The 23473-nt window shown below is 44.2% G+C and overlaps 1 protein-coding gene across 4 annotated transcripts in view; it reads left to right on the top strand.

Moving 5' to 3' along the window:
• Positions 1-23473, top strand: part of ZNF423 (zinc finger protein 423) — a 305068-nt gene that overhangs the window by 247051 nt on the left and 34544 nt on the right. For all 4 annotated transcript variants that reach the window (XM_077931522.1, XM_077931524.1, XM_028740205.2 and 1 more), the window contains 2 exons: positions 17587-17718; positions 20049-20164. In XM_077931522.1, coding sequence (XP_077787648.1) covers positions 17587-17718; positions 20049-20164 — 248 coding nt within the window. The remainder of the gene's footprint in view (positions 1-17586; positions 17719-20048; positions 20165-23473) is intronic.

Below are 23473 nucleotides of genomic sequence, written 5' to 3'. Positions count from 1 at the left end.
CATCCTGCCATGCCCGGGAATTGCTGTAAGATTTCTAGAAAAATCACCTGCTCTCCAGGGATTCCTTCCTAGATATGAATGGGCTGTAAGACGCCTTGAGTAACTTAATACTTCCTTTATTGGAAACACCACTCCAACTTATTATTAATAATTTATCAGCTTTTAACGTGCAGCAGCTATGGATGCTTTTGCCCATATGGCTTTACTACCACTCAGGGTCCACCTGCTCCCAGAGACTCAGTCAGATGAGGACCACCTTGGTAGAGAAGGAGGGGCCCAGCACAGACTCTCTCACACACCCAGTACAAGATGGGACCTAGAAGAGCCAGCATCTCTCAGTGAAGATTCTGGGTGGGACAGGGACTATGGAACACACTCTGCCCTTGGACTGGACCAGATCCAAGGGCAGAGACATGCCACTTTTGCCACAGAGCCTCCTGTGATCACCCACTTGGACCCCAAGAACAAAAATGGTGATTAGTCAGCCACCGTAAGCCTGGCAGACTATAGCTACCTCGTGGACTGCTCTCCTGTTGTTTTAGCAACTAGGTCTTGACTCCATCACGTAGCCTTCTTTTCCTTCCCTGCACAGCTTCGCTGCCACAATGAACAAATCTGGTGCAAATTTAGTTGCATGGCATTGGTTGGTAGAGATGGGAGGATTCCCTCCACCTGCTTTCTTTGTCATTCTTATGGCTCTCCTGAACCATGACTTGGGGAACATCACTATATAGGCTTCCAGTTACAAGCAAAGAGATGGGGGAAGAGTTTGCCTGGCTGGTGTTAGGTGTAAGACGCCACGGGAGTGGGCACAGTATGACTGTCACTAATCACAGACCCTCCAAGTGTCCCTATATTCCAGGAACAGTCCCGGATTTACAGAAGCTGCCCCAGTTTCTGATTTGATCCCAGATTGTCCCTATTTCCCTTCGGATGTCCCTATTTCCATTGGAGAAATGTTGGAGGGTATGTAAGCGTATTATTAACAGAATACTAAAATGTAGCTATAGAAAAAAAATATACTTTTCAGTCCCAGGAGGTTCATCAAGGAAAGGCCAATGCCAGATATTGTGTGTGTGTGTGTGTGTGTGTGTGTGTGTGTGTGTGCGCAAATTTCTCGTGACCCAGATCTTTTTATTTAAAAATTCTGCATCTCAACTCAAATAATATTTTCCCAAAAGCAACTCACAGGTCCCCACTTAAGGACCTCCTTTTCTCCACAAATCTAAAGCTTTAGGACTAAGCCTCTGTGTTCATTGGGAGATCTGTGCCTTTTATATCTGCGAACCTCTGTCTTGTTTGACGGGTTGCCCTTTATGTCCCGCCGATCTATTTTGAATCATCTGTAGCAGGAATGAAATATATTACAATAACTACTCCTTCTCTGCCTCTGTTCCTCTTTAATAACACAAGGTGAGTTCTGTGAAGAGGTGTTTAAAAAGTTTTTTTTTAAAAGAAAACACCTGAAAACTTGCAGTTTAAAGTTGTGAGGAAAACCTGTTCACTAGACAGGCCTGCAATGCAGTAAATAATAACCCCTGAGGTAAAAGACAGAATGTTCTAGAATAAAAGCCTTGGAGAGAGAATCTTTTCTGTTTCTCTCTATCTCTTTTCTATGTGATGTGATATGATATGAGGGGGAGAAAAGGTCCTTTTATTCTTCAGTAACTTTTTTCTGATTTTGTGTATGCGCTTGTCTGGTCAGAAGGAGCAAGGTCACTCCTACTGCGTTGGGCCTAGGCTTTGTGCGTGCTTTGGCGGTGGCTTCTCTCCTTTTTTCTCCCTCCCTCTATCTCTTCTTTTCGTTTTTTCTCCTGAGGTGCAGATGGCCACATTTGCAGGTTAACTGGAACAGCTGGAGGCACATTATTAGCTTCCTGCTGCTCCCTCATATTTGCTTAGAATATTTTTTTTTAACAGCAACATAATTTACAACTAGTCGGGCCACTGACAAAGCTGGCGTGTTCCAAATCCGCCTCAGATTTATGTAATGCTGTTGCTTATCAGTGAATGAAGTCATAATTATTGCTTTGTACCATTAAATAGCATAAATATATAAACTGTTATACAAATCGCAGCAAATGTTTCCTCAAGGGAGCTCTAGGCCAAATTTTAATGCAGTACATTTGTCTGTAGTGGCAGTTTCAAAGGTATATAATAATGCTGGTAAATTTTGCCAGAGCGACTCTGACAGTTCGTAGCAGCCTTCACCAACCCGGTGCCCTCCAGATGTTTCGGACTGCAGCTTCTAACAGCCTCAGCCATGCTAATTCAATGTTTGGCAGTGAATTTGTGAGCTCAGGAAGTTCATAGTTCAGATCTTGCCATGCTATGAACCTACTAGGTCTTCACTCCTAGACCAGCCACATTCTGCCCTTCCCATCTGCAATATGAGCAGAGGTTTGGCCTTCTTTGTAGGCCTCTTGGAATGTTTACTGATGCATTTTGATGCATGTTTGGGTCCTGCAAAAAGTGCTAGGGAAAGTTGTTGCTCAGCATACCTGTGTAAAACACTATCTGATTTTTTAATATATAATATAATTTTTACTAAGAATAAAATGAACACCATCTGAATTTTGATTTTTGGAAACAGCAACATTTATGACGAATGAGTTTTCCAGATGAAAATTGGAAATTTGAGTAAAAATGTTTTTGCACTTCCCATAACTTTTGTTAAACCTGCCTCAGTTACATAGCTACTGTGTCTTTGCTGTAAACACTGAAGACTAGATGTAGCCAGCAACTTTATGGCGGCTGTAAGTGGATCCATCTTTCGAGACCACAAGATGTTATTGCATAGTGCTTTGCTAGGTGCTTTAAGTGTGTGTTTAATAAAACACATGGTCTGATAACCCCCAATAATAGTTTAGCCCCATAAATAAGAGTGCCAGGCAAACGTACCTAATGCAGTCATTACTGTGCAGATCACTTACTTACATTTATCTGAAAAATACCCTTGTGCCAGCTCTTTCTTCCCCATACACAACTTGTATTAACATATTGCTTATGAGCCTGTTGAGATATGCACATCTTTATATATCTCTATGTAAAGATAGAACTAGATGAGTCTACTGTATCAAATAGTGTTCCCAGTGTTTCATCTTGCTTCTGTGTGACCAGGTCCCAAGGGTTGGAGCCATATTGGGAAAGTTCCTACTTAGTTCTGTGGTTCAAAGTAATTTGGTATGCAACTGGCACGGGGAAGATTCTGATAAATCTGAAGAATGTATGTTCAAATTGAGCTACTTCCAAATTCGTTTAGAAGCCTCCCTGCAAGGTCCCAGCAACCCCAAGCCAAGAGCTCTTCCCCCTGGGTGGAGAAGCAGGCTTTGTAATTGCCATTGATCGTAGGTGTCAAGCTGTTGTGAGCAAGCATTTCAGGAAGAAGGGAGAAGAATGGGGTGAAGGGGCATTGGGAACCATGGGAAGTGTGTAGTTCTCATGATTCCTGACATGCTGGTTGATATTGTTATTTGACTCACCAACAGATCTTTCCTTGATATGTTTTTGTAAAAGGTTATTCAAAAACAGTTTTTATAGTGTCATGTCATTAGCTTATGTCTGGGATATTTAGGGGTGTGGGTGTGTGTTAGTATCAATATTTAACCTTGTTTAGATAAAGGTTGCAGATGATCATCAAACAAGTCTTCAGACTGGGGTTTAATGTACGACTATATTTTGTATTTGATAACACATCAATCCATTGTCTGAGTATTGGTTTTATATACAGTGGTACCTCAGGTTACAGACGCTTCAGGTTACAGACTCCGCTAACCGAGAAATAGTACCTCGGGTTAAGAACTTTGCTTGAGGATGAGAACAGAAATCGCGCGGCGGCAGCGCAGCAAGTCAGCAATGAAATCATGAAGCAATGGCTCCCCTCTTGCGGAATGCTCTCTCTAGGGAGGCTCCCCTTACGCCTTCATTACATATCTTTAGGTTCCAGGCAAAAGCATTCCTCTTCTCCTATGCCTTTGGCTAATTAAACAATCTATGGCCTTTAAAACGGGGGGGGGGGGGTATTGTTTTTGTTTGTTACTACGTTATGTGTTCTTGTGTTTCTATATTCTAAACTTCCATGTAATCCTCAGATGAAGGGTAGAATAGAAATCTAAATAATAATGATACATATATTTAGCATGCCTGGGTAAATACAAATGTCTTGACATGGTGTCTAGAAGCTTGTAGAATAGGTGCTGGGGCTGCCTCCTTAGGGAGAACATTCCATTAGAGCACCTCCACTAAAGTGAAACCAGGGAAATTCAATCTTTTCTGTTAAAGGGTGTGTGCCGTACTTCCTGTATGTGTGGCTCCACCCCCCGGGATGAGTGTGTGCTGTGTGCTCTGTGAATTTGCAAGTGTGTGTGTGTGTTGGCATTTGACCCTCAGAGGGATGGTGAACTCTCAGTATGGCCCTCAAGCCAAAAAAGGGTTAGCTACCCCTGCCCTAGCCTCTTTAGAGATGTCCCACTCCACAGCCCTGCTGACTCATCTGACTCGAAAATTGTACACAAAGCCGGGAGCCTTGGTTCTGGCACTAAGCCCAAGTGTTGCACATTTTCCATGCCCTATGGATTTATATGTTGGGGGGACCAAACAGGAGGCCCATTCAGGTCTCTGTGTAGCATCCATTTCCACCTTTAGATTCTGTGCTGGTTTCTGCCGCACTTGCTTTAGAGGACAGTGCATATTTTCTCCGACTCTTCGTAAGACAGAACAATCCCTCTAGAGGTCCATCATTATGCAGATTAGGACGCCTGGATGTGCTCCCAAAGACTGCTCTCCAGGCAACAGAAGGGCAGGAGGCAAGGGGAGATAACTAGTTCTGCGCTTTTGAAAACTAGGATGCCTCTTCTGCGGCTGGTAGGGTAGGGGAAGAGACAACATAGGTCAGGTTCCCATGTTGAACTTAGGGGGAGCTGTTCTTTTGTCACATGACAGGTGACAGAATTCACAGCGCCATTTGCAAGGTTTGCAGAATACATCTTGCTGATAAAACCAGAGGAAAACCTTTTTTTTCTTTTTTGAATTTACTCGTTGTGTATTGAGGCCTTTTATGATTCATCAGTAAGTAAATATAAGCTAAGGGAGTGATTTGTTCCTAACAAGCTTATAAAATACTAGAGTCATTTGTGAGTTTATTGGAGTTCTGATTATAAACATTCCCTCATGCACACTTCTTTATGTCAAATTAACATTCAAAATACAAATACTGTAGCTTTGTGTTTTTTACTATTATTATTTGGTAATCTCTTTCTAAATATTTGTGTTTGGTGCAACAAGAGATTACGTGCACCACATTTCTGATTAACCTGAAACTCTCTGGAAATACTTTATTTATTCAGTGTGTGTGTGTGTGGTTGTGGTTGCTTTTCCAGGCATTTTGTTTGAAGTTTACTGTTCCCAGAGTCCATCTTTTTGTTCAGTCTGGTCTATCCATGAAAGCGATGTCAATCTGAGATAGTAGAATGGGTTGCACCACTTAAGATTCTGGGTGGTGGATCCTGGCTTTGAGTCCTCTATGTTCAAATGGATAAGTAGTACAGCAAGAAGAAGTGTTGTGTTCCTGCTCTTTGCCCGAAGTGCTGGTCTTTGGTTTGCAAGGAGCAGTAGTAGTTGTTGTTTTACCAGGGGTAGGCAACCTAAGGCCCGGGGGCCAAATGCGGCCCAATCGTCTTCTCAATCCGGCCCACGGATGGTCCTGGAATCAGCGTGTTTTTACATGAGTAGAATGTGTCCTTTTATTTAAAATGCATCTCTGGGTTATTTGTGGGGCTTGCCTAGTGTTTTTACATGAGTGGAATGTATGCTTTTATTAAAATGCATCTCTGGGTTATTTGCGGGGCATAGGAATTCGTTCACCCCCCCCCCCCAAAAAAAATAGTCCGGCCCACCACATGGTCTGCTGACCCCTGTTTTAAACCATAGAGATTTGTGTGGAAAAACAGCAGAAATATGGGTAAAAACTTGCTAAATTAGCATGGGCTGGAAATACAGGTTTTAACCATCTTTAAATCAACTTGCCTTAGTGCTTTCTGCCATGGATTTCAGTGTGTGGAAAGCGAAGTTGAGCATTTTCTATATCTGGAGTTTGTGCACATCCCAACAAAGAAGATGTACAGATTCTCCTCCATATTGTAACTGCTGTTCAGGATCAAAAGTGACAGAGCGGATTGCATAAATGCAACAGGGGATGGTTTGTTAATTGCAGCAAAACTTGCAGAGGTTTGGAGATTCCTTCTTATGGATACCTAGGGCCCTTTCTAAAACCAGGTTTTCTATCTTGGTTGCCTGAGCCTAATGGTGAAATCTTTCCCAACCCCTGTATTGCAGGAAAGCACGAACCACATAGACTTGAATAAGGAACATAATTAATTTCTTCCACCAAGAAGTTGATCTGAAGCCAAATGCACACTTTGAAAATGCAGCTCATTCTGTTACTTTTTTTTTTTTTTTGGCAATATCTAGACGTATCAAACTCCCAGCGTTACCATTTTTCATTAAAGTGATGTTTCTAACCACTGTGGACAGCTTTCATATCCCTTGAAAACATAATAGTAAAATTGTCATAAGATTGAAGTAGGCATAGAAGATTTTATTAACGAATCTTCAGCTCATAAAATACATCAGTGTTGTGCCAGCCTAGATCATATAAATGTATTTTGAATGAAAAATTATATTTCAGCTGAAAGACAGAGGGATTCAAAGAATATGAGCAACATGATGCCAATGAAAAATGGCATGCCCACAAAGAGCTGTGGATAAGGGGTATGGGCAGTGCAAGATTCATAGGCTGTATCCCACCTGGCAAAGCTTTTTCTTCTCTTTATCCCTAGAAGGTTCAGATTGTAGATGGATAGGCCTTGGAAGTTCCTAAGCAACCTTAAGGCCTTGGTTTGCTTTTTCTTTAGAGTCTTGTTAGGTGAATCTGTATGTTAAATTAATAATTCGTGCTTTAGTCCCACCTATGGAAGAGGAATAGAATCACAGAATCACAGGATTGTAGAGCTGGAAGGGACCCAAGGATCATCTAGTCCAACCCCCTGCAAGGCAGGAATCTCAGCTAAAGCATCCGTGACAGATGACCATCCAACCTCTACTTAGAAACCTTCAAGGAAGGAGAGTCCACAGCCTTCTGATGGAGACTGTTCCACTGTGAACAGCTCTTACTGTCAGAATGTTTTCCCTGTATGTTTAGTTGGAATCCCCTTTCTTGTAACTAAGCCATTGGTTCGAGTCCTACCCTCCAGAGCAGGTGAAAACAAGCCTGTGCCCTCTTCGGTTGGAAAAATAATAAAATAATAAACAGAAACTCCTTTCTCTGTTACAAGATGGCAAAGGGCTCATCCTGGCCAATTCTGGTGCCAATTCTCTCTCGGGGTCTGTATGGCTTTGCACTCTATTCTTTGAAGCACACGCTGAGATTCTTCTATGCTGGGCAGTTTCAGGTCTTCTCCATGTGCACAAGACATAGTCCTCACTCTTTGATGTCACATTCCTAGCCAGTTCCACCAACCTGGAACTCAGAAAAAGGACTCTTCCAGGGGGAACCAGCTGTGCCTGCGCAGACTCCTCCACACAGTCAGGAACACCCAGAGTCACACAGTCGTGTAGAGAAGCCTGTGTGAGTAGAGCTAGCACCCTCTTCAGATCTTTGCTGCAGCTCAACAGGGCCAAGTTGCCAGACACATTTATTTATTCCTTTATAATACTGTATAAACTGCTAAACCAAAGAATATGTAAGTAGTGAACATAAACCAATTTAAGACACACACACACACATATATACCAGGAAAACTTGTTTGCATGTCTAGGTAGACCTGTCAAAAGAGAAAAGTGCTTAGCAGGTGTCTGAAACGAAATAGGGTGCCTACATGATGGGAATAGGTAGGGACTTCCAAACACACAAGTGCAGCCACACTGAAAAGCTTGACTCCTTGCAGATGTGGACTGAACATTGTGTGGTACTTGCAAGAAGCAGTTGAGTTAGCAAGGCAATCCCTCAAGTGCACTGGTCCCAAGCTGTTAAGTGCTTTATTTGCTGATAGTAAGACCAGTAGCAAATTGACAGCTACAGCAGATGTGTCGTGGTGTTGTATGCTGGTGGGATCTCACTCCTGTTAGTGCAGTATGCTGCAGCATTGCTAACTTGCTCTTCTGGACCAACTATAAGGGGAGCCCCACATAGACTGTGTTGCAGTAATCCAGTCTTCAATATTTTTTTCTATGCTTTCTCATCCTCATTCATGTACATAAGAATGATGGTGTGTTTTTACTCATTGGTCTACAGTGGTGGGTTGGGACTCACTACTGGATCACAGCCTGACCAAAGGTGGGTTAAGAATAGGAGCAGCAGCACCATACAAATAAATGGTTTCTAAAAACTGAGTCCCCACCCCAATTGTTTGGACTAAAGGTGAGTCCCAAGTATGACAAGATTCAGGACTAAATCTGATTATCAGCACTAGCTACAGTTTCAGGCCAGTACTGATGGAAGCAGATTTTAGCATAATAAACATTACACATCAGGAAAGCATTTATTGAAACAAGAATATGTCATTTTTTACCTCCAAGTCATACCATTGCTGTGTGTCTCTGAGGACATTTTATTCTAAAATGAAACAAAAAATCTTGACTGAGTAGCCTGTCACCAATATGTGTGTGTCTCTAAAAATCTAAAAAGGCATCCAAAGCTGTCAAATACCTGGAATTCAATCTGTTAACTTCTCCATTCCGGTGACTTCACTCATTTAATTCCTCCAGGTCAAGATAATGAGGATGATGACAAAGATTATATCGTTAATGTAACATTAATTCAGTACCAACAGTATGCTAGGCTTTGGCTAGAGATGTGTGAATTGGATAGCAAGTCAGAGAGAGGGAGACGAGGTGTGGAAAAGTGGATTTCTGGACTCTTCTAATGTTTTATATGAAGGTAGCTTTTCAAATTATGATCATATGGATGTGAGCCTCCTTAATTCTGATAGGTAGGCTAAAGATGGAGACTTCACCGAGGTCCCACAGTGAACTTCAAGACTGAGCTGGGATTTCCATATCCAGCACTTTACTCATTATACCAGATGAAATTTCCTTGAGTTATGAATGACAAAATATAACACTTGTGTAGCAATGAAATCAGGGGTTGAGAACCTCTGTCCCACCAGATGTTGAACTGCAGTGTATGCTTTCTCTCTGTTGATCTACATACACACACACCTGTTATGAAAACTTCTCAAGCTGGTTTACAATAAAACCTGTTAAAAATACCATAACAGCAATAAGATAAATCAGCACAAATGACAAATAACTTGCAACAGTGGCCAGCAAAGGTCTCGGTAAACTAACCAATTCCAGCAGCGCGCTATATATATATATACAGTGGTGCCTCGCAAGACGAAATTAATTCGTTCCGCAAGTCTCTTCGTCTTGCGGTTTTTTCGTCTTGCGATGCACGGTTTCCCATAGGAATGCATTGAAAATCAATTAATGCGTTCCTAGGGAAACCGCCTTCAGACCAGGTCCGGGGACAGTCTGTCCCCCGACCTCTTCTGAAGGCTGGGGGGGGGGGGGACAAGGGCTTTTCTTCCCACTGCCAGCCTTCAGAAGGCTGTTCTGAAGGCTGGCGGTGGGAAGAAAAGCCCTTCTTCCCACCTCCCGCCCCGCAAGCTCCGGGGACAGGAGGGCTTTGCTGCCGACCGCCAGCATTTTAAAAGCCCCTGCTGTCCCGGGGCGATTTTAAAATGCTGGCGGGCGGGAGCGAAGTCTCCGCTGCCCCGAGGAGATTTTAAAATGCTGGGGGTCGGCAGCGAACGCTTCGCTCCCGCCCGCCAGCATTTTAAGATCCCCGGGGCAGCGGAGAAGTCTCCGCTGTCCCGGGAAGGCAGGCGGGGGGAGCAAAGACTTTTGCCCCCGCCTGCCTTCAGAAGAGGTTCAGGACCTCGTTCCGATGCCCGGCGGCGGGGTGAGAGGTTCCCGCCCCCCCGCCCCGCTTCGGAGCAGCGTTCCGAAGCGGGGCGGCTGGGGCAGGTGTTCCCTCCCCCCCGCCCGGCTTCGGAGCACCGGGAGAAGCGATCTCCCCGCAGCCCCTTGCTTCAAAAGAGGTCCGGGGGCAGCAGGAAGTGCTTCCCGCTGACCCCGGACCTCTTTTGAAGCAAGGGGCGGTGGGGAGAAGCGATCTCCCCGCAGCCCCTTGCTTCAAAAGAGGTCCGGGGGCAGCGGGGAAGAAGCGCTGCGCTTCCCGCTGCCCCCGGACCTCTTTTGAAGCAAGGGGCTGCGGGGAGATCGCTTTTCCCCGCAAACCCTTGCTTCAAAAGAGGTCCGGGGGCAGCGCGAAGTGCTTCCCGCTGTCCCCGGACCTCTTTTGAAGCAAGGGGCGGTGGGGAGAAGCGATCTCCCCGCAGCCCCTTGCTTCAAAAGAGGTCCGGGGGCAGCGGGAAGCGCTTCCCGCTGTCCCCGGACCTGGGGCTGCGGGGAGAAGATCGCTTCTCCCCGCCGCCCCTTGCTTCAAAAGAGAAGACCCGCTGTCCCCTGGGCAAGCTTCGTTTTGCGAAGCAAGCCCATAGGGAAATTTGCCTTGCGAGGCAACTCAAAAACGAAAAAACCTTTCGTTTTGCGAGTTTTTCGTCTCGCGAGGCGTTCGTCTTGCGGGGTACCACTGTGTATATATATATATATATATATATATATATATATATATATATTAGAGTACGGGACAAGATGGTACCCGAGCATAGCTGCCTGAGGGTTCAAGGCACTGGTAATGTTATCGGCCACAGGGGCTCACTGGCCTTTTGCAGTTTTAATGGTGAAGAGGAGCAGGTCTAGGAAGCTTTTGTCAGTGCCCAGCAGAAGTATGCACCCTTGGTAGATGCTGAGCCATGTTGCTAGCTCTGCATTTTTTGGAGGTGTTATTGCAGTCATTTGGTCCCCTCATATCCTGAGGTCCATTGGGGAACATGGGCTTTCTCGGTGGTGGCCCCCATTTGTGCAGTTCCCTCCCTAGAGAAGTTCATTGGGCACCCCCTTCCCCCCTTCAGATGTCAAGATGGTATATTTTTATTTCCTAAAGCACTTGGCTTTTGATATTCTTAAACCCCTGCCTGTTTAGTGTGCTTTATTTTCTATAAGTGCAGGAATTTATTCTATTTTATATTGTGTCTAAAAAGCAAAACAACCCCCCTGTTATTTCTTATTTTTGCATTCTACTTTGTGGACTTTTTTTGAACGTCAGAAGGCAGACTGTAACCCTCCCAGTTAGCTAACTAAAGAAATGCATAAATCCAGATAGGTGCAGCTGTGCTGAATTTCTCAGCATGCATAGTAGGTGGGTCCCTGCATAGTCTGTTAATGCAGATTACTTATATGCAGGCTTGTGAAATGCTGCACAGACATTAAAGGTGAGAGGCACTTAAGTATAGCAAAACCACCCAAGCAAAGGATTTCAGCTTCTACCTGGCTAAATAAGTATAGATAGTTTTCTTTATGATATGTGACTGGATTATTTTCCAGTTGATTTCCAGCTCTGGCCCCAAGTGGCCAACAGATCAAAAAAAGATAAGGGTCAGTTACAAGGTTGAGCTCATTCTCTGTTGCTATAGTAACTGACCTCCATCAACCCTCGGAGGACTTACACCCAGTTCCCCAGGTGATGCTTTTGCTGTCCACGCCATCAATCCCATGCTCTTCAAAAACCCAGGCTCCTTAATTGTCAGAGTTCTGTTCTGAACAGTTGCTTTTGTCCCACCGGTCCCACGCAAAGACCACCCGAATTCATTTGTGATTTCCAAAGGCACTTGGCTGAGAAAATGCTCATAGGAAGGGGCCCAGAAGGATGCTGGGAGAGTGTTATGGGTGAACTGAGGTGCCATTTTAAAATTTCTTTTTGGTTGATTTTATGTAATTTTGTAGTTTGTGCATTGTACCCTGAGAGCAGCAATAGTGAAGGGCAGGCTTTGAATATGCCTAATAACTGTGAGCTGGGGGCCACCAATGGGCCTCTGCCCTGAAGCCCACCACCTGCTCATGCTTTTGGGTTGGACAGATCCTAGTAGCAGCAGCTCCAAAAGTAGCAGTAATACACCGGGAACAGAGGAAGGGGTTAAGGCAGGGAAGCTGGTAGAGGAGGGGGAAGTGAATGTACCACAAGGAACAGGGAACACAGATAAAAGAAACTGTCAGTTCAGGCATATGCACAGGGTACAAGTTAATTGCGAAAGGGGAGAAGAAATGGCAGGAGATAAGTTGGAATACTTTGAGGAGCATTTGGGGAGGAGGGGAAATGCAGTATAAAATGCCCTCTTCACTTAAGAGTTTCTGAATCAGCCAATTCTGCCTGGAATGGGGAGGAGCACTGCCACCATGTAAATATATAGTAAAATATTAGAAAATGGGTCTTCAAATACATGTTTGGGTTAAAAGGTGGGTCCTGAGTTTGAAAAGGTTTATGATACCTGATCCAGGCCCTAGGGAACAGTTGCAGAAAGTGGAGGAAGATGCAGCTTTCGTCCTCGATTTCAGTGGGGTAACAAGACCATGGTACATTTTGGGATAGAAAACAGGCTAATATCTTGACATTGTAAAAACAGGGGTTTCTTAAATGAAAAATGGAAGTACTGACATTCCAACATGGCAATAGCAATTAGATTAGCTGAGCCAAGGCTTTCTTTCTTGCCAATGGTCTAAACGATTCTTTGCCTAGAATTTGGTCCCGTTATCCTCACTGCAGTGTTTAATGACAAATCAATACCGCAATTGTGTTGTCTGTCTGGAGTGTGTAATGAGTGCTTCCCTCGTTCAGGTTTCTTTAGAGAGGCTCCTTTGTGATACAAGTTGATTTCATTCATTCATTCTCCTGCTCACATCTGTGGAAGGTAAACTCCTGAATCGGTTTGTACATTAAACTACTTAAACAGGGCTACCATTTCCTGTTTTGCACAGTGTGGCCAAGTAAATCAAATGCAACCTAAGAGAATTATTGGTGTGCGCGTTCTGTGTCTTCTAGGTTAGGGAGGCCCAATGTTAGTGCCATTAATGAGGTTCCCCAAAATCCTGGAATCACCACTGCAAATCATTTTCTTGTTCCGTAACTGATAAGACTAATGCGCTGTCCATTCCAGTGCCAATTGAAGTTTCACTTGCTGACCCTCTAAAAAAAACAACAATATACAAGATAACAGGGACAAGACACATTATCTTTGAACTGGGTGGGTTATAGATATTTAACATTTGGTTGCACCAGATTTCAGCATCCCTGTATTCATTAGGAGTGTAGTTAAGGAAGGGATTTATGCGCTTCACTCCTACAAGTAAAACTCATCTGCTTTCATTACCCTAATTTGTTGCAATGAAGCAGAAATGGACTGTTCTGGGAAGGAAACAGTGTGTGATTTACATGCAGGTGTCAAAAATGAGTGTCAGGTTGTTTTAAATGTCTTCACAGTGAAGCAGGAGGCTACTCCCCCCACCCTTTCCCTTAAGGGAGAATGTTGTTTTATTAAATCAGTCTGGAGAGGTCGTGGTTTTGATTTGTTTCTAAAGTAGCAGTAAAGGCTATTGTCTTTTTCCTACATGTACACATCTCTCCTTTGTTCTTGGTTTGATAGGGTGTCAGCCTATGCCACTTGTGTTGTTCCTTTTGCATTGCCATTAATACAGTTTATAATTAGGATTTCAGGGGCTACAAGTGCATGGGCTCCACACAGTATTATTAATTATATGGAGACCTTGCCAGGAGGCTGCCACTGTCATCTCTCTTACGGGCTCAGAGACTCATTGCAACTTGCATCAGGTGCACATTTTCTGCCACCGGAATCGCTTGAATGTCAAGGCGTGGCAGTGCCACTGCACTAAGCAAGGCAGCGCGAGAGAGTAGGAAGTGCAGCAGCAAAGCGTGGTCCTATCAACACCATGCAAATGCATTTGAACTTAAGAACAATGGGAGCCGGAGCCTCGCCACTGCAGTTCATCCGGGTCAGTGCAACTCACTAATCCTCACCAACAGGCAGTAAATTATGTGCCTCCATATTCGCCCCTGTGCTTGCCTTTAGCATTGCTGGGCACCACCCAGGTTTCACCTTCAGGATTCAGATAATCAGCTCTCATTCCTACTGGCTTTCCCTCAAGACCTGTATGGAAATAAGTATATGTGTCTGCCAGGGATCAAATGCTTTTGGAGACAAAAGTAGGTACTGGGAACATTACAGAATACTATCATCTCCCCACGACACTTTTACACAAAGCGCTCTGTTCCTCTTTTGGCCTGACATAGTTTCTGCCTGATAAAATCCCGCAGGTCTGCTTGTTTTAAACAAGGACCACGTTTCTTTCTCTGTCTCTCCCCCCCCCCTAGTGCAGAGAAATGAAGTGTAAAATTAATGCTTATTATTCTGAACTTGGGAGACAGAGAAAGAGACCTTAAGAATCTGTGATTTGATGCCGTGTTTGCTCAGCACTGAATCAATAGATCCACAAGCAGATTGCGGGGTTAAGGAGAATAATATGGAGAGACACCAGCACAGCAAGTGGTAGCAATCTGCTTTTTTATGTTAAAAATGAGATGGGTTCCATATTTTACCTGTTAGGCTGGTCTCTCCTATGAATACCTGTGACGCCGCTTCCATCTGACGACGTTCCCTCCCATACATGTCAGGCACAGGAAGGAAATAACTGGGTGTGTTCTTTTATATAAAAAAAACCCTAGTGCTGCATGTCCAGTCACTATCTTGCCAGCACCGTTCCACTTCTTTAACATTTCCACATGCAATCTTTTAGATGAGAAAACCATCCTCCAAAGTTCACCATGGTTCTAGCTCTCAGTTTTCCTTTCTTTCTGCTTAGCATATTTATATCCCACCTTTGCTCCAGTAAGGTTGCACACATGTTTCACTCCCCCACCATTGTATTCTCACAACAACCTTGTGAGGTAGATTGGGCTGACAGAAGGTGAATGGAATACCATTACCAAGTGAGCTTCGTTTCTGAGTGGGGTTCTGAACTTGGAAGCCCCCATAATCCAAACTTCTAGAACCACTGCGCTACATTGACCATCGTATGATGCTAAGAAAGTATCGGCAATTCCTCTCCACATCTTTTGGGTATTTTTCTTAATTTTGAATTTGAGAAAAGGGAACTGTTTCTCATGCTAAATCATAGGAATTTCTCCTCTCTTTTTCCTCTTTCTTACTCAACTCACTCTCTCTCCCCCCCTTCCTTTTTTATTTCTTTCTGGATGGATTCATTGACATAGAAAATATATAATAGACTCCTGTGGGAGTGCAACAACAACAAAAAACCCAACTGGTGAGAAGAAGGCCTTATAATTCAGAAGTGGATTTGCAAATCAAAAGGTCTTGCCTCCAGTGGGACGAATTTCCACATCTGCGGGAACCTATTATGTTTTTATTATTTTTTTTGTTTGAGTTTTGTTTGTCGTAGCTTTAACTGTTTGAAATACTTCCAGACTTGCCCACAAATGGTATACAATTAGCATTAACCAAATATGTGAAAACTGGGAATATAATTCCCATACATGTGTTTGGTTGTTTGGCTTGTGAGGAGAGCAGGTATAGTGTATGGGAGTGGGCTGTGAAACACAAAGGCCCCTGGTTCAAAGACCACCTGTGCCGTGATGTCATTAGGTAGCCATAGCTAAGAAACACTCTGCATCAGCCCTGCATCTGCCAAATGGGGCTGATAATACTTGCCTACCTTACAGGACTATTGTAAGGAATTTAGTGATCTAATGTATGTGAAGCTCAAAAGTGTTCTATATGTAAATGCCTGCCAGTTGCACCTCATGCACGGACTCTGGTCTGTGGGAAGTTATGGCATAATAAATTTGTTAATCTTTAAGATGCCACGAGGCATTTGGTTATTTTTGCTTCAATGGAATAACATGACTTCTGGAAATGGATATATATGAAGGTAGTGGTGATTGCAATTCAGTTCTCATCCCAGCTTGTGGCTAATAACCCGTTTCTTTTCATTTCAAAAGATTGCACTCTCTATATCTTTATCCAATGTGCTTAAATAATAGTTCTCTAAGCCATGAAGAAACTATGCTACCGGACATGGTCTTGGAGGCACATGATGCAGCAAACATATTGACGTTAATAAGACCTAGACGGGGGAGTGGCTGGGACCCCTATCAGCACTGCCCTACCTGTGCTGCCCCTGACCAGATATGTTTTATATCAGGGGTTAAAAAACATTTATCAGCTTGAGGGCCACATCTGCTTATGGTGGGGTGGGGGGAGATATGGACTGACATTTTGATGTCCATTGTGTTCTGTGTACTCTGAAAAAACATACATGCCTGAGCAGCACCCATCCCACAGTAAATATCTCTCTGGAAGGAACCTAGATCAGGGGTGGGAAGCCTCAGGCCTGCGGGCCAAGTGTGGCCCTCCAGGCCTTTCTTTCCGGCCCTCGGCACTCTCCCCACACCACACCCCTCACTGGCTCTGCATCCTCCTTGAGTGTTTTTGCTTGGCTGGGACATACCCCTGAACTGTGACAATGCTTCTTGCTTGTCTGGACAGAGGATAGAGAGGGATGTGTGAGTGTGTGTAGAAAAACCCCTCCTTGTAAAGTTTACATAGTTGCCGTGCCCTTGTGCCCTTTGCCTGCTGGTATGTGGCCCTCAGAAGGGTGCCCAGGAGTGGATGTGGCCCTTGGGCTTTAAAAAGCCCCCAGCCTTTCCTGCTCTGAACTCCCTCCCCCTACCTGTTGTTTTTGGCTCCGGGAGAGTAACCTGGGTACTTCCAGATAGGGCTTAATATTGCAAACAGTTGATTTAGGTGGGTTGCCAGCCCTAGCACCAGTACCACACACACACACACACACACACACACACACACACACACACACAGTTTTTGTTGTTGTTCTCATATTGTGTGCTCTGTCCCTGAATTGTGGAAGGTTAAACACATTTTGTTTTCGTGGACAATATAGGAAATACAAATCCTCATTGAGGGAGGAACTAATTGCCCCACTTAGAATGGATTTTTTCCCCCCTAACTTGGCTGGCTCAAACCCTCATTTCAGGATCCCTGCTGTTCCTTTAGCATCGACACCTTCTCTTGAATTTGTTACAATGCAAAATGAGTTGAAGGTAGCAGCATTTTGGCCTCCCGTTTTCTACGGCCTCACCTGAACCTCCTGCACTTTTCGATGTGGGTTTGAGTATTCTTAATAATATATATGTGCGTGTGTTTTATATGCCCGCAGCAGTGCTGTTGTGTCTGGTGTCTCTCCTTCTGTTTTCGCGGAGCGTAGAGGCATGGCATTGTGTCACAAGCCTGAGGAAACAGGAGTGTATGTTACTGGTGGTTTGATCACAATGTCACTTCCATCAGGGCTGTAAATAGAAATGCCCCTCAAATTTGACTTGCGGCTGTACACCTGAATACACTACAAGCATACTAACGCATGCTTTTGTAAAGGGGTGGGGGGGAGGCGGTGTTGCAAGTACAGCATCTTTGGGTCCCGGAAACCATACAATCCAGTGCTGTGATTTCTCGCCGACTACTGCATTTCAGACGCTAATCTGCTGTGTCACTAACAAGTTGTATCATTTGAACCTTGCAGAGGAAGGCATCAATCATGAGTGCAAGCTGTGTAACCAGATGTTTGACTCTCCGGCAAAGCTCCTGTGTCACCTGATTGAGCACAGCTTCGAGGGGATGGGAGGCACATTCAAATGCCCTGTTTGTTTTACAGGTAAGACAGTCAGACCCAGACAAGCCTCTGTGTGCATGGCTTGATCCGGAAATGACACACAGGGGAGTTTTAAAATACAGTATTCCTTTCCTTGGAAGGGGGGAAACCACTACCAGAAAAGCTTTTGAATATGATCTCACAAACCAGAGCTACCTGGAAGGGCGGCCTTTCTCCCCTTCATTCCTCTTACTGGGCAGTATTTTCCACAGTCATTTAAACCTCCTGGTGGGAACATTTAGAATTATTTCTGTATTCCAATGTGCAGTGATTTTACGGTGTGGTCGTATTGGATCTTGATGTGGGAGACTTGGGTTCAGGTTCCTTGACAGCCTTGACCTTGCTAACTCTCCTGGGCAAGTCACTTATGCCAAGCCCTGGTTCCCCATCTCTAAATTGAGTACTAGTGATCACTCTTACAGGATTGATAAAATAACCAATGTGCAATGCTCATAATGCATATTCAGTGTTAAAAGTGGTGTATTAAGCATTTTTGTTTGTTTGTTTGTTTGATTTCTATTTTGCCTTTCTTCCATCATGGAACCAGAAGATCAAACTTAGGTGTAACCATCTCATTCTAGTAAACTGTGGTTTATTACACCAAAAAGGAAAAAAATGGGGGGGGGGAAGCCTGCATGCACACACCACCCCTTTCTTCATTAAACTACAGTTTTATGTTACATCTTCACTGAGAAACTGTGGTTTAATCACTGTCTAGGCCCCAAGTTATGAAACCAGGATCTAAATGAAGTTAATGCTAAGCAGGAATCTGAGCTCAAGAAAGTATGGTTTATTACACTAGAGTTGTTATGACTGCACTGGCCCAAAGTGGCATCCATAGAGTTCCAGGGGGTCCCCCATCCAGCCACTGCCCAAACCAAGACTTACTTAGCTTCAGCTAAGTTGGAACATCCTATGCCAGGGGTCTGCAACCTTTAAGACAAAAAGAGCCACTTGGACCCGTTTCCAAAGAAAAAAAAACCTGGGAGCCGCAAAACCATTGCGACATTTAAAGCATGCGCGCCGCTGCCCTCCGATCTGACAGCGGGTGGGAAGGTGACGTCGGGACAGTGTGTGACTAACGCACGCACCGCCCCCATGCGACGTCACAGCCAGTACAGCGCCCGCCACAGTGGGGAGTGTCGGGGCGCACAATGTGCCTCCTCCCCTCTCTAGTATCCGCCCCAGAGCCGCAGCAAAGGTGTAAAAGAGCCACATGCGGCTCCGGAGCCGCGGGTTGCAGACCCCTGTCCTATGCCATCAGACCACAGTGATGATTCTTGTTATAATTACTATTTGCTGGGGTCTCAATATTCTATTTCTTCTGTGTGTTTTCTAAATAACATTGACAAGTGATCCAAGGGTGAAGTGTAAAGTAAATGTTCATGCTATACTCAGTGCATGACTGTGTATACGTGGGAAATCTGGGCAACTCTTTCAGCCATTCATAAAGCACCCTTTCATTTCCATGTGCATGTGTATTGGGGTAGCCATAATGATCTTATATCTTAACCATGCTTAAGAGACTGGGAGCAGGCTGCAGAATCAGGTCTTCCCTTATCCCCCACATTCAAAAAAATCTCCCCAAACCATGCCATCATTTGTCATCATAAAGGGTAGGGTATCAGTATATCTGCACTAAACATGCCTAATTCAAGCCCAATGCATTTCAGCGGTTCCTGCATGTGACTGAAAATGCTGCAGCCCAGGTACGGAGTGGTGCTGCTTTTCAGGCACATACCATGACAGTGCTGAGTTTTGCCACCACCTGATGGTTATTGGCTTATGGTAACACAGAGGCAGGCTTTTCCACTGGTGGCACCGGTGTGTGTTGTGGAAAGCCCTTCCTGTGTCTCTGCTAAAAGACAAGAGGTCCCAATCAGTGCTGCCATTGCCCTGGCTTCTGAAGGCACATTTGTTTAGGCAAGCATCCCCCTGAACTGAACTTACGATTTTACTGTTTAAATAGATTCAATTGCTACACTTTTTAATTGTTTGTTTTATGATATAGTTTAATTAACGATGCTTTAATGTTGTTGTGCATTTTAATTATGCATTGGTTGTGTAGTTGTAGACCGCTTAGAAGCCATTTTGGCATATAGGTCGTCTACAAATTAAAAAGTAATAAAGTAGTAAATAGTAGCGTGGGTCTGGATCTAACACACAATTTGTAAATAAATGGAATGGGAAGGGAGGAGAAGGACAAAGCCTGCTCCTGTATCTTTGGCAACAGGCCAAAGGTACAGGCACACAGGTGTCCATATGAATTCAACTATGCTGGTCATTCTCTCTGACAACGCTGCTGTTTCTTTTCTTCTTTTTTGTTCCTCTAGTTTTTGTACAGGCAAATAAATTGCAGCAACATATCTTTGCTGTCCACGGGCAAGAGGATAAAATTTACGATTGTTCCCAGTGTCCACAGAAGTTCTTCTTTCAGACCGAGCTTCAGGTACCTTTAAAAAAAGATTACATGCAAATCTATGCCATTTGTTCCAGTTGTTATTATATGTGGGAAATAACCTCATTTTGAGTGAGTATCAAGAGCATCTTCCGTCTCTCCCCCCCCCCAACCCATGCTTATTTCCTTGCAACATCAGAAAATCTTCCCTCTCCCTCTCTTTCTATCTCTGGGTGCAATCTAAAAAAAAAAAAAAGGTCCTCTGAGTACGGGCAGCATAAATAAATAAGACCCGACAACTCTAATCATTCGCTCTGAGGATTTCGCTTGACAGGACGCCTTACAACGCACTGCCACGTCCACACCGAGCACAATGTAAATAATTTCTTCCCATTGGTTAATAATTTAAGGAAAGATTAGCATACAAAAACTCAAGTAACATTTTGACATCCTCCATCTCTTCTTCCCCTCCACCCCTTTCCCAGTTTTATAAGCACACACTTAAGACAATTGTGGCTCCCTTTCGAAAACCCAGAGCAAGCAAGCAAACCAACCAACCAAGCACATTTCTTCGTTTTTCATTACAGCTTGGGTGTGATTGAGAAGTATGGGTTCAGGATTGGGAGATGCAAATCATGGACAGGATGAGGCCTGTAGCAAAAGCATGACGGAATCTGGACCATGGATGTACCATTGGCTCTTAGGCAGCTAGAAGGCTGGGAAATTGGGAGGTGGTAGGTTTGAGGGTGAGGATCCCTGTGACCCTTCAGATGTTGCTGGAGTCCCAACTCCCATCAGTCCCAGCCAGCCAGATCAGGGGTGAGTCCAGCCATATCTGGAGGTTGAGGGAACCAAATCTGCAGCTCTGCCTTGTTCAGTGCTAGCTGAGCAGGGTTGAGTAAGGAGTCTGCCACACCTCAGATGAGGAGGGTAAATTCTGCTGCCACTTGAGATGGCAGTCAACTGAATGCTCTTACCTGCACAAAGAGAGTGAGGTGTCAAGAAGAAGGGGTTTCAGCTCAGGCTTTTGCATAATGCACCAGTTTTCTTGATTCGGGGATTTTTTTCGTATGTACAAAGGAGCATTGAGCCAGGTGACATCCCGCCCCACTCTCCTGCCTGAAGTGGTATAGCCTAGACACAGAGTTGCCACCTCACCTGTTGTCTGACAGTGCCAGGTGCCTTAAGTGGCATCCAAACAATGTTAACCTTAGTTCTGCAACCTAGTTTTCCCAGCTTGCTTCTATAGCACCAATTCTGTTTCTTCCCCAAGGCACCCAGCGAGTGGCAGTGGTTCTTACTACCCCACCTGGGCATTACTTTGCCCAAATAAGTGCAGTGGTCTCTAGCCAGTAACAAAGCAGGAGCTGGCTGAAACATCCTGGTTCACACCCCATAATCTCTGCACGATGTGCCATTCACATATATGCAGGTGAAAGCCTGCATTGCAATTTCTCGGCAGGGGTGGTGGTGACAGCTGCAGGCTGCAGTCCACAGTCCCCTGATGCTCCCAGATACCTTAGGCCAGCCCTCAGGCACAAGGACTCTGGGAACTCCCTCTTGGATGCCGGCACCCTCCTGTTCCAGTAATCGGTGGCTGAACAGATGCAGTTTTGGCTTTTAATGTAAGGAGATTTCTAGGGAAAGTAGGCTTGATATTATCAGTTGTAGACAGAACACAATCAAAAGCTCACATTTTGACCTTCAGTGTGGAACTTGCTACAGTGTGGAGCACCACATCGTCAACACTATGATTACCATTGCATTTCTAATCCTGAACTTGTGCCATTTCTGAAATTCTCAGCTCAGCCTTCTAACTTTTAAGGGACGCACCAAAAATACTCTCATTCTCGGCCTTCCGCATCATACGTATTTTATGAGGTTAACGCTTCTCCCAAAATGTTACTGCAGCCCCCTGGTATATATAATCATTTTATGGAATGGTGCACCATGCCTCATTTAAATCTATTAGCTTTATAAACCATGATGTACTTAAACTTTGGAGAGTTGTGTGTGTGTATTATTATTTTTTTAATTCATCTTCCGCAATTCCCAGGCTGCTGCCTCTTGTGTCTTGCTGTCATGCTGCAGAAGGGATGGTTGATCTTTTCACTTTGTTGATTTTATTTTATTTTTCCCCTGGGGGGACCCTCTTCCTTCCCCTTGTTCTAGCAAACTCATTTGCATAAGTGTACAAAAGTTTTAACTATACCTTGTTAATATTTCAGTAAAGTCAGCAGTTTTTTGTTTGTTTGTTTGTTTCTCTGCTTTTGCATCTCCTGTCTTTAAGGAAGCCAACAATACAGTTGGTAAAAAAGCAAACTTGATGAAGATGATGATGTTGGTGATGATGAATAATAATGGTAGAGATATTTCTTTCTTCTCCTCCTCCTACTATCAGTATCTTGCTGCAATAATCAAAATGGCAGGATAGTTCATAAGCACACCATAATTTCTCTGTTGACATTTAAAAACTAATCTCATTACCAAAAATAAATATTTTATAAAGTGCCTTGCGTTTTATAAAGTGGCCATTTTCATCCTTAAGCTTAGTGGTTTGCTTGCCAGTACAGTCCACTCCTTCCAGCCAAGCAAGTGGGCCTAGGATGATTTCAGAAAGGGGTTGGACAAATGCATGGAGGCTGGCACAGTTTCAACACCTGGCATGGTAGGGCAAATGTCAGGGTCTAGAATGACCAACTGGGCTGACTCTGGTATCCCTTTGATTTTTTTAAAAAATACTTCATTTGTATTTTAGGGCCTGACATCATCTTCATTTACCCCCAGAATATCTCTGGGTTCTCACATAGGGCCCAAGGGGATTCCTGAGAAATTAAAGTGGTGGCTGCTGTTCTGTCTATCATGCTTCTTGCCAGCACCAGGCTTCTCCCCCTTCTTACTCAGGCTAAGATCTAGTATCCTTTAGGTGTTCATGCAGGAGGGGGTTGTAGGTGCAGGCATCCACCCCCGTCAAAATTCTGATCAGCCTCCATGAGTTGAATGGTGCCTGTTGAAAGCTGGAAGGCTCCTGTACTTTGGGAGGCACTCCACACATTTTAGAACTCTAGTTTTATTTTTTAAAAAATCAGTGTGCAATGGGGACAGAGCTGCTTCTTGTTCCCATACCTTTTCTTTCTTGTTTACTTAATGTGAATGACTGAAGAGGGCTATGAGATATCAGAAATGTGATCCAAAATATTCTGCTAGGAAAAGACTTGTCACTCATCATGGAAGCAAATTTACCCGTAATTGGTAATGCTTTGCTGCCACTAATTCTTCAACATCTCACACTGGAATGTATTTAATGACCCTGGGAACATGTCTACTTAGCTCTTGAGTAAAATTTAAAATGAATTTATC

Source organism: Podarcis muralis, chromosome 7 (assembly GCF_964188315.1).
Source record: "Podarcis muralis chromosome 7, rPodMur119.hap1.1, whole genome shotgun sequence".
Taxonomy (NCBI): domain Eukaryota; kingdom Metazoa; phylum Chordata; class Lepidosauria; order Squamata; family Lacertidae; genus Podarcis; species Podarcis muralis.
Note: the sequence above shows the minus strand (reverse complement) of the source record. Positions and strands in the feature narration are given on the sequence as shown.